Genomic DNA, 13,334 nt, shown 5'->3' with positions numbered 1-13,334 from the left:
TAGCTGGGACTGCAAGCACGCACCAGCATGGCTGGCTAACTTTTTGTATTTTTTGACATGTTGCCCAGGCTGATCTCAAACTCCTGAACTCAAGTGATCTGCCTGCCTTGGCCTCTGAAAGTGCTAGGATTATAGGCGTGAGCCACCACGCCCAGCTGAGAGCAATCTCTCTTACATTGTGAACATTTTCAATTTATTTTTCTATCCTGTACTTTCTTATTTTAAACAGATTTCATGTACATATATGTACATTCTTCCAATATATATTTATTCCCTAACTTAATGGTTACTGATTTAGTTAAGTAAAACCTGATTAGTACCATATTGAAATTTATTTTGATAAAAGCCTACTCTCAATTGGTTTATAGTAAGCTTTGCAAGAAAGCATTTGTTAGACAAGATCATGGAGAAAATAAAACACCTAGGATAAATTGTATCTAAATGTCTTTTTTTGTGTAAGACAGAATCTTGCTCTGTTGCCCAGGCTGGAGTGCAGTGGCATAACTTCAGCTACTGCAGCTCCACCTCCTGGGTTCAAGTGATACTCCAGTCTCAGCCTTCTAAGTAGTGGGAACTACAGGTGCATGCCACCATGTCCGGCTAATTTATTTTTAGTAGAAATGAGGTTTTACCATGTTGGCTAGGCTGGTCTAGGACTCCTGACCCCAAATGAATCCACCCAACTTGGCCTTCCAAAGTGCTGGGATTACAGGCATGAGCTACCTTGTCTGGCCTCTAAATGTCTTTAAGATTAACAGCCATACTAAACAGTTAATAGTTTTTTTGTTTCCTTTTAAAGCTGGCCCTTAAACACCTCAGGTCTGGTTTTATAATTAAGACCTTTAACAAATACATCTGAATTTCCTACTGAACTACTTAAAAAAAAAAAAAAAAAAGAGGTTTTATTCTATTAAAGATCCCAAATGTATTTAGTTGTTAGGGAGAACACAAATATTTGAAGTATACTAATAATTTGAAACATGATTTTATTCACTGCCTTCAGTGTCCTTTCTAACTAAATCTGTTAATACACCTGTTAGCAAACAAATCTAAAAAGGTTAGTTTGACTTAATACCCTCCCCATTCCTTTTGTGATTGAATTGTTCACAGTGAAATAGCCAGAAGGAAGTAGTTAAAAGGAGGAGAACATAGCAGGAATGACAATAAGGTTGAAATATAATGCACTTTCATCTCTTTATATAATACATGAGGATTTGGCCTCCTAACTGCCATTCCTCTAAAGGAAAGAATTTAGGAAGCGCCTTTCATGTCATTGAATACACCCATATCCTTTATGGATAACCTCTTCCCTGTTCAGTGTGGTGTTCAGTGAACCCTGTAGAAACTTTGTTGGAGATTTAATTTCAGAACCCTATAGAAGCATTATTTGGAGATTTTATTTGGTAGGGTTAAGATTTTGTTGTTGTTGTTTGTTTTTTGTTGGGTTAAGATTTTTAATATAGTTTCTACTGCTAATGAGTCATGAAACCTTTTTTTTTTTTTTTTTTTTTTTTTTTGTGGAGACAGAAAAAAAAAACACTTTTTTTTCTGTCGCCCAGGCTGGAGTGCAGTGGCACAGTCTCTGCTTACTGCAAACTCTGCCTCCCAGGTTCAAGCGATTCTCATGCCTCAGCCATCCTAGTAGTGGGGACTACAGGTGTGCACCACCACATCTGGCTAATTTTTTTGTATTTTTAGTAGAGTTGGGGTTTCACCATCTTTCCTAGGCTAGTCTTGAACTCCTGAGCTCTGGCAATCCATCTGCTTCAGCCTCCCAAAGTGTTAGGATTACAGGCATGAGCCACTGCACTGGGCCTGAATCATTTAAGTTTTTATTTTTGAGATAAGAGTCTCGATCAGCCCAGACTGGAGTGCGGTAGCATGATCCTAACTCGCTGTAGTTTTGAACTCTTATGCTGAAGTGATCCTCCCACCTCAATCTCCCCAGTAGCTGGGACTACAGGTGTGCACTACCATGCCTGGCTAACTTTGTTTTGTTTTGTTTTGTTTGGAGACAAAATCTCACTTTGTCCCCCAGGCTGACAGGATCTCAGTTCACTGTAACCTCCACTTCCCCGGTTCAAGTGATTTTCATGCCTCAGCCACCCAAGTAGCTGAGATGACAGGTGTGCACCACCATGCCTGGCTAACTTTCTATATTTTTAGTAGATATAGGGTTTCATCATGTTGGCCAGGCTAGTCTCAAACTCCTGACCTCAAGTGATCTGCCTGCCTTGTCCTCCCGAAGTGCTAGGGTTACAGGTGTGAGTCACCATGCCCTCCATTACACTTTGTAAAGACGATATGTATAACATTTATTTTAGTGTTGTATACATTAGTCCTGGGTTTAATTCTATGAAATCTAGGATTTGCAAGTTATGTTTTGTAGTACATATGGAATTCACAGATTAATAATAATCTAACGTGTTTATAGTAATAAACACGTTAGATTAGTAAGGTGAGTTAGTCTTGTACCCTAGGGAGATGTATTAATAGTATCAAAATGATTTGCTTATAGTTCATCTGTATGACTCTCCATCAGGATGTGTTCAGCAGTGGTCTCTATCAGCGTGGTCATGTATTTTGTGCTTTAATATCAACTTAGATTATTAAGCAAATGTAGGCCGAGCATGATGGCTCATGCCTATAATCCCAGCACTTTGGGAAGCTGAGGCTGGCAGATCATGAGGTCAGGAATTCGAGACCAGCCTGGCCAACATTGTGGAATCCTGCCTCTACTAAAAATACAAAAATTAGCTGGACATGGTGGTCCATGCCTGTAATCCTAGCTACTCAGGAGGCTGAGGCAGGAGAATCACTTGAACGCGGGAGGCGGAGGTTGTAGTAAGCCTAGATCATGCCATTCACTGCACGCCAGCCTAGAATGAAACTGTGTCTTAAAAAAAAAAATTATTAAGCAACTTCTATGAATCACTATTCCACACCCATTTCTGAAGTTCTTGTGCATTATTAGTTGCTTCCACAGGATGTGGTGAAATAGATGTTACTGTGGTATCACAGCAGAGGACATTGAACTGCCCTCAATCAACGAAGCTGATGGGTATTGGAACTAGTATATGATGCAGGTCCAAGGAAGGCACATAAAACTGTATTTATTCTTTGGGTCTCAATTTCTGTCCATTTTTTAAAAATTTATAATTTTATTATGAAGTTATGAAACATTCACAATTTTTCTGCCTGGTCAAGTCTATCACAACAATGGTTCCCAGACCCTGGTGAGGGAGGCTGCACTGAGTTGATACCTCTGGAGCTTTTTAAAATATAGAGCCTAACTGTCACACCAGATGCCCTGAATTAAAATCTCTCAGCCTAGGACCTGGTATGTTAATTTGAAAAGCTTTTCAGATGATTCTGATGTGCAGCTTTGATTAGGAACCACCAAATGGGAGCCAGCAGTCCAAATCTAAATTTCTCTTTTGAGTAATTTTTGGCCTGGCTATGGTTTCCACAGGTTCATTGCTGTGTACTATTTTTACAGCTCATTATTTGTGGACTTGGAAAGATAGATGTTAATGACTGGAAGGTAAACACCCGTTTAAAACACTGTACACCAGATAGCAACATTGTCAAATGGTTCTGGAAAGCTGTGGAGTTTTTTGATGAAGAGCGGCGAGCACGATTGCTTCAGTTTGTGACAGGATCCTCTCGAGTGCCTCTGCAGGGCTTCAAAGCATTACAAGGTAACAGCCTGAGGGACAGGCAAGCTGGGTGTCAGGTGGGCCAAGGGCTGGGGGTGGGACTGTCAGTGTTGGGTCTGTGTAGATATATTATAAACCATGTGCTTAGAGATTCTCTTTTCATTTCTTACCTATGACTCTCACATTGTGATACCTTCTTTTCCTTCCTTTCTCTTGTTCCCCTCCCAAGAGTCTTCTCTGTGGGCTTCTCTGATTGTAGTGAGTGCCAAATGCTAGAGACCATTGGTGATGATGCTCTGCCTTTTGTTTTCTGGTCACCTTACGTTTAATTCTGTTGCACATTACTGTAGGGGAAGTTATTCATGTTCACATCTCGACCTGGTGAAACCCTTACCTGCCTGGGATGCCTCTCCCCTCTACTTTTTCATTCTTTGCAGCATGAGTCATGGAAACCATGTTTTAGGTCAGATTGTGGCATCGGTTACTGCATGGCATCGGACCAGTTGTTTACAACCATATTCCTTTTTTAAGAATGGTTTTCCATGGAATAGCTGGTTAACTTTGAGATGAGTTGGTAATATTGCTAACGAATGTGGCACTTCACTGGGTGGCATTTGCTTCCTTTCCCTCTTAAGCACTTCCTTTTCAAAGCTGCTGGTGATGAGTAAGGACATCCAAAGCGAGACTGGTACATAATTGGACAGTGCTGCCCACAGCACATGGGCTGAAATCCCTGAGGAGAGCCTGCTTTCAGTTTGTGCTGCCCTTCTCTGTAAGGAGAGCTCATCATCATCATATTGCCTAGATGCAGAAAGTGAAGTTGTATTTCTGCTACTTATATTCGTATGCGGTGTTTGTGCAAACTGAAATTGATTCTGTAGACTGCTCTTTTGCTCTCAGCCCAGTTTGAGTCATGAAGTCCAAATTTGCATTTAGGTTCCTCATCTTTTTGAATGTGTGCGTATGTATTTTACCTTGGATTTGCGTGATTACTTTTCTTCTCAAGCTTTTGGGGTAATGATTTTCTATAAAAGATAGAAATTGGGAAAGGGATTTCAATCCTGAACTTTTTCTCAAATGGAAATGCTAATATATTAAGGAATCTAAGCCTTATCCAAGATTAATTCTGGCTTTCAAAACCCAGATTCTTTTCCTGTTGCCCTTTGGTAGTATAGATTTATCAGCATTCCTCTATCCCTACACCCTGTGGTTTATGTACCAGTTTTTTCTAAGATTTTTGGAGCCTAATGCATGCACCTGCAGTGATTTGACCCAGTTTCCTTCATTTTCAGGTGCTGCAGGCCCAAGACTCTTCACCATACACCAGATTGATGCCTGCACTAACAACCTGCCGAAAGCCCACACTTGGTAAGGTATTTTTGTAGCTTTATTCCCCATTCCATGAACATAGGTGTTAGTCCAAACAGATTTGACTTTTTATTTATTGTACTTACTAGTAAATGGGCCTTTAAGAGGAATGATAAACAACTTGTTTAAATGACTTAAAAGTTAAGATTATTTGCAAATTGGTAGGAAAACCCAAAAGTGGGTTTCTCCGTTTTAGAGAAATAACGTTTTTTTTTCTTTTTTATACCATTAAAAGTGAACATGATTGCTAGAGAAATACAACTTTTTAGTTTTCTGTGTGACACAGAGTGATATGGCTATGTTGGTATACACTTGTTAGGCCAGTTTACTTACTTTGAATGAACTGTATAAAATTTGATTTGCTTATTCACAGCTTCAATCGAATAGACATTCCGCCCTATGAAAGCTATGAAAAGCTCTATGAAAAGCTGCTAACAGCCATCGAAGAAACATGTGGATTTGCTGTGGAATGATAAGCTTCAAGGATTTACCCAGGACTCTATTTATACAACCCTGACTGACAGCCTCCTTTCAGCAAAATTTCAAAGAATGCTGAAATACAGGAAAACATCCACCCCTTTTTTTTAAATTCTAGGACACTGTGAGGGGAAAGGACAATTTTGAAATTCCTTTTCAAGGAAAAAAAAAAGTCTTTATGCTTTGCCATGAGGACACATTCAGCTGCTATTTAAACTTAATATCTTGAACCTAAAGAATGCTGACTTTTCCTACATTTCCAGAGTTAGGCAGTATTCTACACTTAAAGACTACTACTATTTTTATAAAAGGTAATGTATTCAAATCGCTTCAGATTTCAAGTCTCTCAAACATCAAGACAACTTCAGCAGTCGGTACAAGTCACATTTCATTTTGATTAAATACATGATTTTGAATAGCTCCTGTACTTGCTCTTTGTAAAAAAATAAAATTATTTTGAATTATTCTACCTTTGTAAACAATTGGCTAAAAGAATCATCTTTAAGAAATTAAGCCATTTTACATGTTTGTGTTTTTCTATAGCAGAGCATTATATTTTGCATTATATGTTCCAACCTAGTGTAAGTGGGTCTTTTTTACAATTTTCGAGAATGAATTTCCTGGAATACAGCTATATAATTTTGGTTGTCAAATTCCTAATGCAGCCATTTAGTCTAAACTTCGTCATTTATTTGCTACAATAAAATTATTCAGGGTCTCCCTGTTTTTAAGAGACTCTTTTTAAAAAACCTGAATGTTTTTATCTTGAATTGATATGATTAGATATTTTGGACTTACTTTTAATCTTAAAATACTACATTGTTATAGCTTCTCAGAGCATGTGGATGGGATGGGATTTTCATTATTTTGCTGGGTCAGCTTATCTTTATATATACTATTTCTGTAAACCAAAGCCTCTGACAAGTGCACCTAATTTATATTATATTTTAATTACAGTGTAAGTTTCCATTAACAAAACCGTCCTAAAGTGTTAACTCCTCATAATTTTAATTGGCTAAAATTCTGAAAAAGGAAGAATTTTGCTCTAAAGATTATTAATACGCTTGGAAAATCCTGCTTTTACCTAACAGAATGAAGTGGGGTTGAGGGGGCAGTAGTACGGGGATGTGATTTCTAAAGAAACAGTTATTCTAACTCTATGATACAAATTACTTTGAAACTGAAGAGCTCATTTTGGAAGTAAGGGAATCCCACTTCCCTTGGTGTTGAAGATCTGCATCTGGTTTTGAAATGTCCAGATTTAGCTTTCAATGTGTATGGCATGTTGTATGATCCAGAAGCAACCAAAACTCTGGGGTGAGGGAGTAAAAGAATCTGAAATCACAGGTGGATTTTTAAATTCAACCATCAAAAATATGCTCTATTTGGTTTTTACAAAATTGATGTGAAATAAGCAAAATTTTTTTTCTTTTTTTTTCCAGGTGAAGAACTAAGCAAATTTTTAATGAGATAATTAAGCTGCAGAATTTAAAGTTATCAAGTAAATTGGTCTTCTGTGTTCTATGATTGAGTGGGTTTCAGTCTGTGTTCTTGGAGCCAAAGGGTTCCTCAGGGGTGCCTCAGGAGTGATGGCTGCAGAGAAGAGGGGCAGAGAGAGGGAGCAAGGGGGCAGGCCTAGCTGGTATTCGAGCATTCGAGCAGGGCCTCAGGCTCCATATCCCCAGCCCTTTACCCAGAACAGTTCGTTTTTCTCTTTTATGTATTGAAATTTCAAGTAAGCTTTCATGGGGTGCAGCAGAGCGGGGAGGAATGGGTGGGCTAAAAGAAGGGGAGATTTTGCTGCTTTAAAAAAGTCGAGAACTACTTAAAGTATTTCAGTGTGTTTCATTTGGCCAAATCAACTGTCACAAGTAAGCTAGTCATAGTTTTAACTGGGCAGTGGTAATATGCTTATGCCTACCTTTTTCCTCTCAATCTGTTTTTTTTACATTGCATTCTGAGTACTGAAGAACATTTTGAAATGTATGGAAGTGGTGTCTGTGTTCTTTGATAATCAGTAATTTTCAGCTGTCGTGCTAGTACCTTATTGATTGAAGGCCCATCTTGCTTTTATATTAAAGCACTAGTGCAGTTTATAATTGTGCCTACTTCTAAAATCTTTCAGTAAAAAATAAGTACATAATGGATACTTTATAGATATCATAACTGACAGGGATGCAGTAATAATGAAATGCTACTATCACTTATTTTAATATACAATTTTATAAAGCAGGCAAATACCATTGCTTTTCGAGTGCCTTTTTAACTTTATACTAATGATTTAATAGAGCTTTAAAAAAAAAGAATTGGCCGGCTCGGTGGCTCAAGCCTGTAATCTCAGCACTTTGGGAGGCTAAGGTGGGTTGATCACCTGAGGGTCAGGAGTTCAAGACCAGCCTGGCCAACATGGTGAAACCCCATCTCTACTAAAAACACAAAGTTAGCTGGGTGTGGTGGCACACTCCTGTAATCCCAGCTGCTTGGGCGGCTGAGGCAGGAGAATTACTTGAATCCTGGAGGCAGAGCTTGCGGTGAGCCGAGATTGTACCACTGCACTCCAGCCTGGGCAACAAGAGCGAGACTCCGTTTCAAAAAAAATAAATTATTCTCTATAACAGTCTGTGGTTATCGCCAACACATATAAAAACATGATTTAATTTCCATTTCAAAGTTACATTACCCAGTTACTTCCAAATAGGTGCTAAGCAAACACCCCCAGTGTGCCATTGAACCATGGACTTGCACCTCATGTTTAATGTGAATATTTATTTCCATGTCCCTCTTAACTGGCTTTTTCTTCTCTTCCTTCCAGCTGTATTATTATTTTAGATATGTGGTATCTGTTTTCATACTCTTGCCTTTCCATCATGAATGCTTAGTTATGAACAGAGATTACTTTGTAGAGCTCATAGGCAGTACAGAGAGGTGAGTTTTGTCTCCAAGGGCCTTGTATCTTGGTGTAGGTTTCAAATAGTGCTGTGTATAGTGTACATTTTGTTTTGCACAGTTTGTTGCCTTGAATGGGTTTTTACCAAGCCTTTTTTCTTTTGTGTATTTACAGTCAGGAGCACAAGGTTCTCCTTCGAATACCATGTAATTCACTTTACAACACTAAATCTGGGCTTTGAACTTCCAGTGCATCGGATGGATGCATGGTTGGGAGTTAGAGGGTGTTCTAGCCATCCTTAGTTTGGTAGAGCAGCTCCTTCTGCTTGTTTCTAAGCGTACAGTCAACGGGTGCCATTTGTGGTATTTAACATGTTAGGATGATGATTGTTCCAAATGCTGGGTTGTTTTATTTCTAGATGTAATTAGTTCACTTTATGTAATATTATTCCTTCTTTCAAACTGACTTTAAAAACAAAGTTTTATCATTTTCATTGTATTTCTATTTATTACAGAGTGTTTTAGCTTTGATATCCTTTGTATTTTCACTCATTTGTTACATGAGCTTTATCAATAACATCTGTATAAATGGTTTTTAAAAATTAACTATGTATGTGCCCATGCCGAAGTCGAGCAATAAAATCAATGCTGTTTGCACTGTCACAGCATCAACATTTTTAAAGAATACTGAGTTTGTAATTGTTTTGAAAACATTTATGATTGGTTTTATGGAGGGTGACATGAGTCACAAAATGAAAAGTTCAGGAACACATGCCATCCTTAGTTGATGCCTCTGTAATGTTGCAGAGCTCAGGCCTCCTGTCTCCAGGTAGAGCATGGAAGGTGCCCGTTTTCTCTGGCGTGGTGACTGCCTAGTTGGCAGCAGCTGTTGGGGGCTATGCATATGTGGATTTCTGAGGGTGGTCAGGGGTTAGTGGGGAAGAATGTCTTGGTCCTGTCACCATTCTGCAACCATCTTTGTTATAATACCATCTCTGTTCTGGAGGGCGGGCTCTGGATAGGGGCTCATATTTACCAGCCCTACCTTGGTATATTGTGCAGTAAAATTCTCAAAATTTTTCTAGAAGCCGTGGATTTTAAGATTTATAGTTCACTAAAGTCCAGCTAACTCCATGGATGGAAAAGGAATGAATATGGTTTATGTAAATCTCTACACTGTATAGGATACGACAGAAGGAACCACCTGGGAAATGTGTAAGTAATAGCAATGTATTAAAAGTTCAAAAGGTGAGCATGCTGCTCTTTTATATTCTCTTGAAATTTTTCTGTTTTTTGTTTTACTTTGTCCTTCAGTGCTGTGTTTACTAGTTTTATTTAAAATTTGTAAAGTTTTAGGCCGGGCGCGGTGGCTCACACCTGTAATCCCAGCACTTTGGGAGGCCAAGGCGGGTGGATCACGAGGTCAAGAGATCAAGACCATCCTGGTCAACATGGTGAAACCCTGTCTCTACTAAAAATACAAAAATTAGCTGGGCATGGTGGTGCATGCCTGTAATCCCAGCTACTCAGGAGGCTGAGGCAGGAGAATTGCCTGAACCCAGGAGGCGGAGGTTGCGGTGAGCCGAGATGGCGCCATTGCACTCCAGCCTGGGTAACGAGAGCGAAACTCCATCTCAAAAAGAAAAAAAATTTGCAAAGTTTTAGTACATTAAAGATTTTTGGCCAGGCGCGGTGGCTCCTGCCTGTAATCCCAGCACTCTGGGAGGCTGAGGTGGGCAGATTAAAAGGTCAGGAGTTCAAGACCAGCCTGGCCAACATGGTAAAACCCTGCCTCTACTAAAAATACAAAAATTAGCCAGGCGTGGTGGCGTGCGCCAGTAATCCCAGCTACTTGGGAGGCTGAGGCAGGAGAATCACTTGAACCCGGGAGGTGGAGGTTGAAGTGAGCTGAGGTCACACCACTGCACTCTAGCCTGGGCAAAAAAAAAAAAAAAAGATTTTTAGGCCTGTTGCGGCTTGCACCTGTAATCCTAGCACTTTGGGAAGCAGGTGAATCTCTGGAGCCTAGCTTGAGACCACCCTGGGTGGTTTAGCCTAGCTAAACCCCATCTCTATAAACAATACAGAAACCAGCTAGACTTAGTGGCATGTGCCTCATGGTCCCCGCTATTGGAGGTGGGGCTGACATGGGGGGATCGTTTGAGCCCTGGAGGCCTAGGCTGCAGTGAGCCATGATTGTGCTACTGTACTCCAATCTGGGCAACAGACTGAGATCCTGTCTCAAAAACAATTTTTAATTTTTCTAGTATTACAATAGTCTACAAATAATCTAAAAGTCTGACTAATGATCGGAAGTTTAACCTGAAAAGTGTCCCGCCATTGTAATGAAGGTTAACCATGTTACCCACTATACTGATTTGTATTTTATCCCATGTATTTACAATATATGTAAATACAATAGGATATATACAACAGAACAAGATCCTAGTAATAGCACAGAGGAGGTACTTAGGAAAAGTGTAACATAGTGTAACATAGCTGTGTTAACACTTGTAGCAAACTAGACAGACCAGATTTTTTTTTTTTTTTTGAGATGGAGTCTCACTCTGTCGCCAGACTGGAGTGCAGTGGCACCATCTCAGCTCACTGTAACCTCCCGACTCCCTGGTTAAAGTGATTCTCCTGCCTCAGCCTCCCAAGCAGCTGGGACTACAAGCATACGCCACCACACTCAGCTAATTTTTGTATTTTTTGTAGAGCTGCGGTTTCACCATGTTGGCCACAATGGTCTCAATCTCCTGACCTTGTGATCTGCCTGCCTTGGCCTCCTAAAGTGCTGGGATTACAGGCGTGAGCCACCGCACCAGCCATAGACCTGATTTTAGTTAAATTTTATTTAAAAGGTGTCTGCCCTAAATGTGATTTGTCCTCTGTTCATTCAACAGATATTTACTGTGCTCCTATTACATGCCAGGCTCTGTACTAGCTGCTAGCCATATAGCTTTCCATGGTGGTTAGGAAATGAACTTCCAAAGTAATCCTTCTAGCCTGTGTCTCACTGTAGAGGCCAAGTTCAAACTTAAGTATTTAAAACTCAGTTTCTGTACAGCAAAGCAGTCAGTCATGATGGGAGCACATGAGTAAATAACCCACCTCAGCAAGGCACTGAATCCAAGCCTTGGGTGTTTTTTTGTTTTTTAAGAGGCAAGGTCTCACAGTGTTGCCCAGGCTGGAGTATAATAGCTATTTCACAGGCACAGTCATGGTGCACTGTAGCCTCAAACTCCTGGGCTCATGTTGTTCCTCCTATGTCAGCCTCCCAAGTAGCTGGGACTACTACAGGTGGGTACCACCATGCCATGGTGCAGTCCATGGGATGGGCAAGGGAACCTAAGATGTTTCTCCTAATTTTCATAATGCTCTGTTTTTTTTAGACAGTCTCGTTCCACCACCCAGACTAGAGTGCAGTGGCACCATCACAGCTCACTGCAACCTCCACCTCCCAGGTTCAAGCAATTCTCGTGCCTCAGTCTCCCAAGTAGTTGGGATTACAGGGTGTGCACCACCATGCCCAGCTAATTTTTGTATTTTTAGTTGAGATGGGGTTTCACTTTGTTGGCCAGGCTGGTCTCAAAACTCCTAACCTCACATGATCCACCCACCTTGGCCTTCTCTTCATTAATTTTAAATACAGTTTGGTGTCCCAATTCATGATAGATGAGGATTTAGTTCTAATACCAAGCACCTCATTCTGTAACACCCCCCTACAATTATGCGCTTTCCAAACGCATAATTGTGATGAACCTTTCCTGGACTGCTCCAGGCCAACTGGCTTGATACACACAATCCACAGCACTTGAACTGCACCATCCTCTACTTGCTAACCTAGTCTGGTGAAGTGGTCTTTATTTGCTTTTCATATTTCAAAAATATGTTGTTTGTCTCCTATTTTCTGACCTTTGCTGAGCAGTCCTATTCCTTCCCTGGCCAATTCTCTCATAAATCCTTTTTTTGATTATTCCTAGTTTGTAGCTGAGTAAAGAGTACCAGTTCCCCCCAATCACCAGAACTAGCAACTTCAGTCTTCCTAAAATATTTTACGTTAAAAAAAAAAAAAAACATTGTTAGGCTTGTTCTAACAAATCTAGTGGTACTACATAATCTAACACTCTGGTCACACCTCGCATGCCTGGGTGCTATGCTTTTGCATCTTTATGTTGCCTCAGCTGGGCGCCACCACAGCCAGCTAATTTTTGCATTTTTAGTAGAGATGGGTTTTCACCGTGTTGGCCAAGCTGGTCTCAAACTCCTGACCTCAAATGATCTGCCCACCTTGGCTCACAAAGTGCTGGGATTACAGGCGTGAGCCACCACATGCAACCGCATCTGGCTGCCATATTGCATATTCTCATATTCTAGCCATGTTATGAAAAGCCTACGCAGGACGCGGTGGCTCACACCTGTAATCCCAGCACTTTGGGAGGCCGAGGCAGGCAGATCACCTGAGGTCAGGAGTTCGAAACCAGCCTGGCCAACATGGTGAAACCCTGTCTCTACTAAAAATTTGAAATTAGCTGAGCATGGTGGTGTGTGCCTGTAATGTCAGCTACTCAGGAGGCTGAGGCAGGAGAATCGCTTGAACCTGAGAGGCAGAGGCTGCAGTGAGGCAAGATCATGCCACTGTACTCCAGCCTGGGCGACACAGTGAGACTCTGTCTCAAAAAAAAGCCTACACATATACAGTACTGTCAGCGTTCTCCAAGGCCCACCTCTGATAACCACCCACCTTTCTTTTCTAATTAATGATTCAAATATATATTTTTTGTCCTCAAGTGCTAATTCTAAATTCTTTTTGTCGACTTAAAGCAACAGGCTTCAGGAGTTGGCTGCTCAAACAAGGCTTGTTAATTCCTTTAGCACAAATACAACTAATAAAGATTACCCCCTTTCAGATGTTAGGTCATAAATTCAAAAGCAATAAGG

At 40.4% G+C, this 13,334-nt stretch overlaps 1 protein-coding gene across 4 annotated transcripts in view; it reads left to right on the top strand.

The window, feature by feature from the left end:
* Positions 1-9,075, top strand: part of SMURF2 (SMAD specific E3 ubiquitin protein ligase 2) — a 120,935-nt gene extending 111,860 nt beyond the window's left edge. For all 4 annotated transcript variants that reach the window (XM_078373551.1, XM_035300471.3, XM_035300470.3 and 1 more), the window contains 3 exons: positions 3,500-3,701; positions 4,952-5,027; positions 5,401-9,075. In XM_078373551.1, coding sequence (XP_078229677.1) covers positions 3,500-3,701; positions 4,952-5,027; positions 5,401-5,500 — 378 coding nt within the window. In that variant the 3' untranslated portion in view covers positions 5,501-9,075. The remainder of the gene's footprint in view (positions 1-3,499; positions 3,702-4,951; positions 5,028-5,400) is intronic.
* The last annotated feature ends 4,259 nt before the right edge of the window (positions 9,076-13,334 follow it).

This window comes from Callithrix jacchus, chromosome 5 (genome assembly GCF_049354715.1).
Source record: "Callithrix jacchus isolate 240 chromosome 5, calJac240_pri, whole genome shotgun sequence".
Taxonomy (NCBI): domain Eukaryota; kingdom Metazoa; phylum Chordata; class Mammalia; order Primates; family Cebidae; genus Callithrix; species Callithrix jacchus.
Note: the sequence above shows the minus strand (reverse complement) of the source record. Positions and strands in the feature narration are given on the sequence as shown.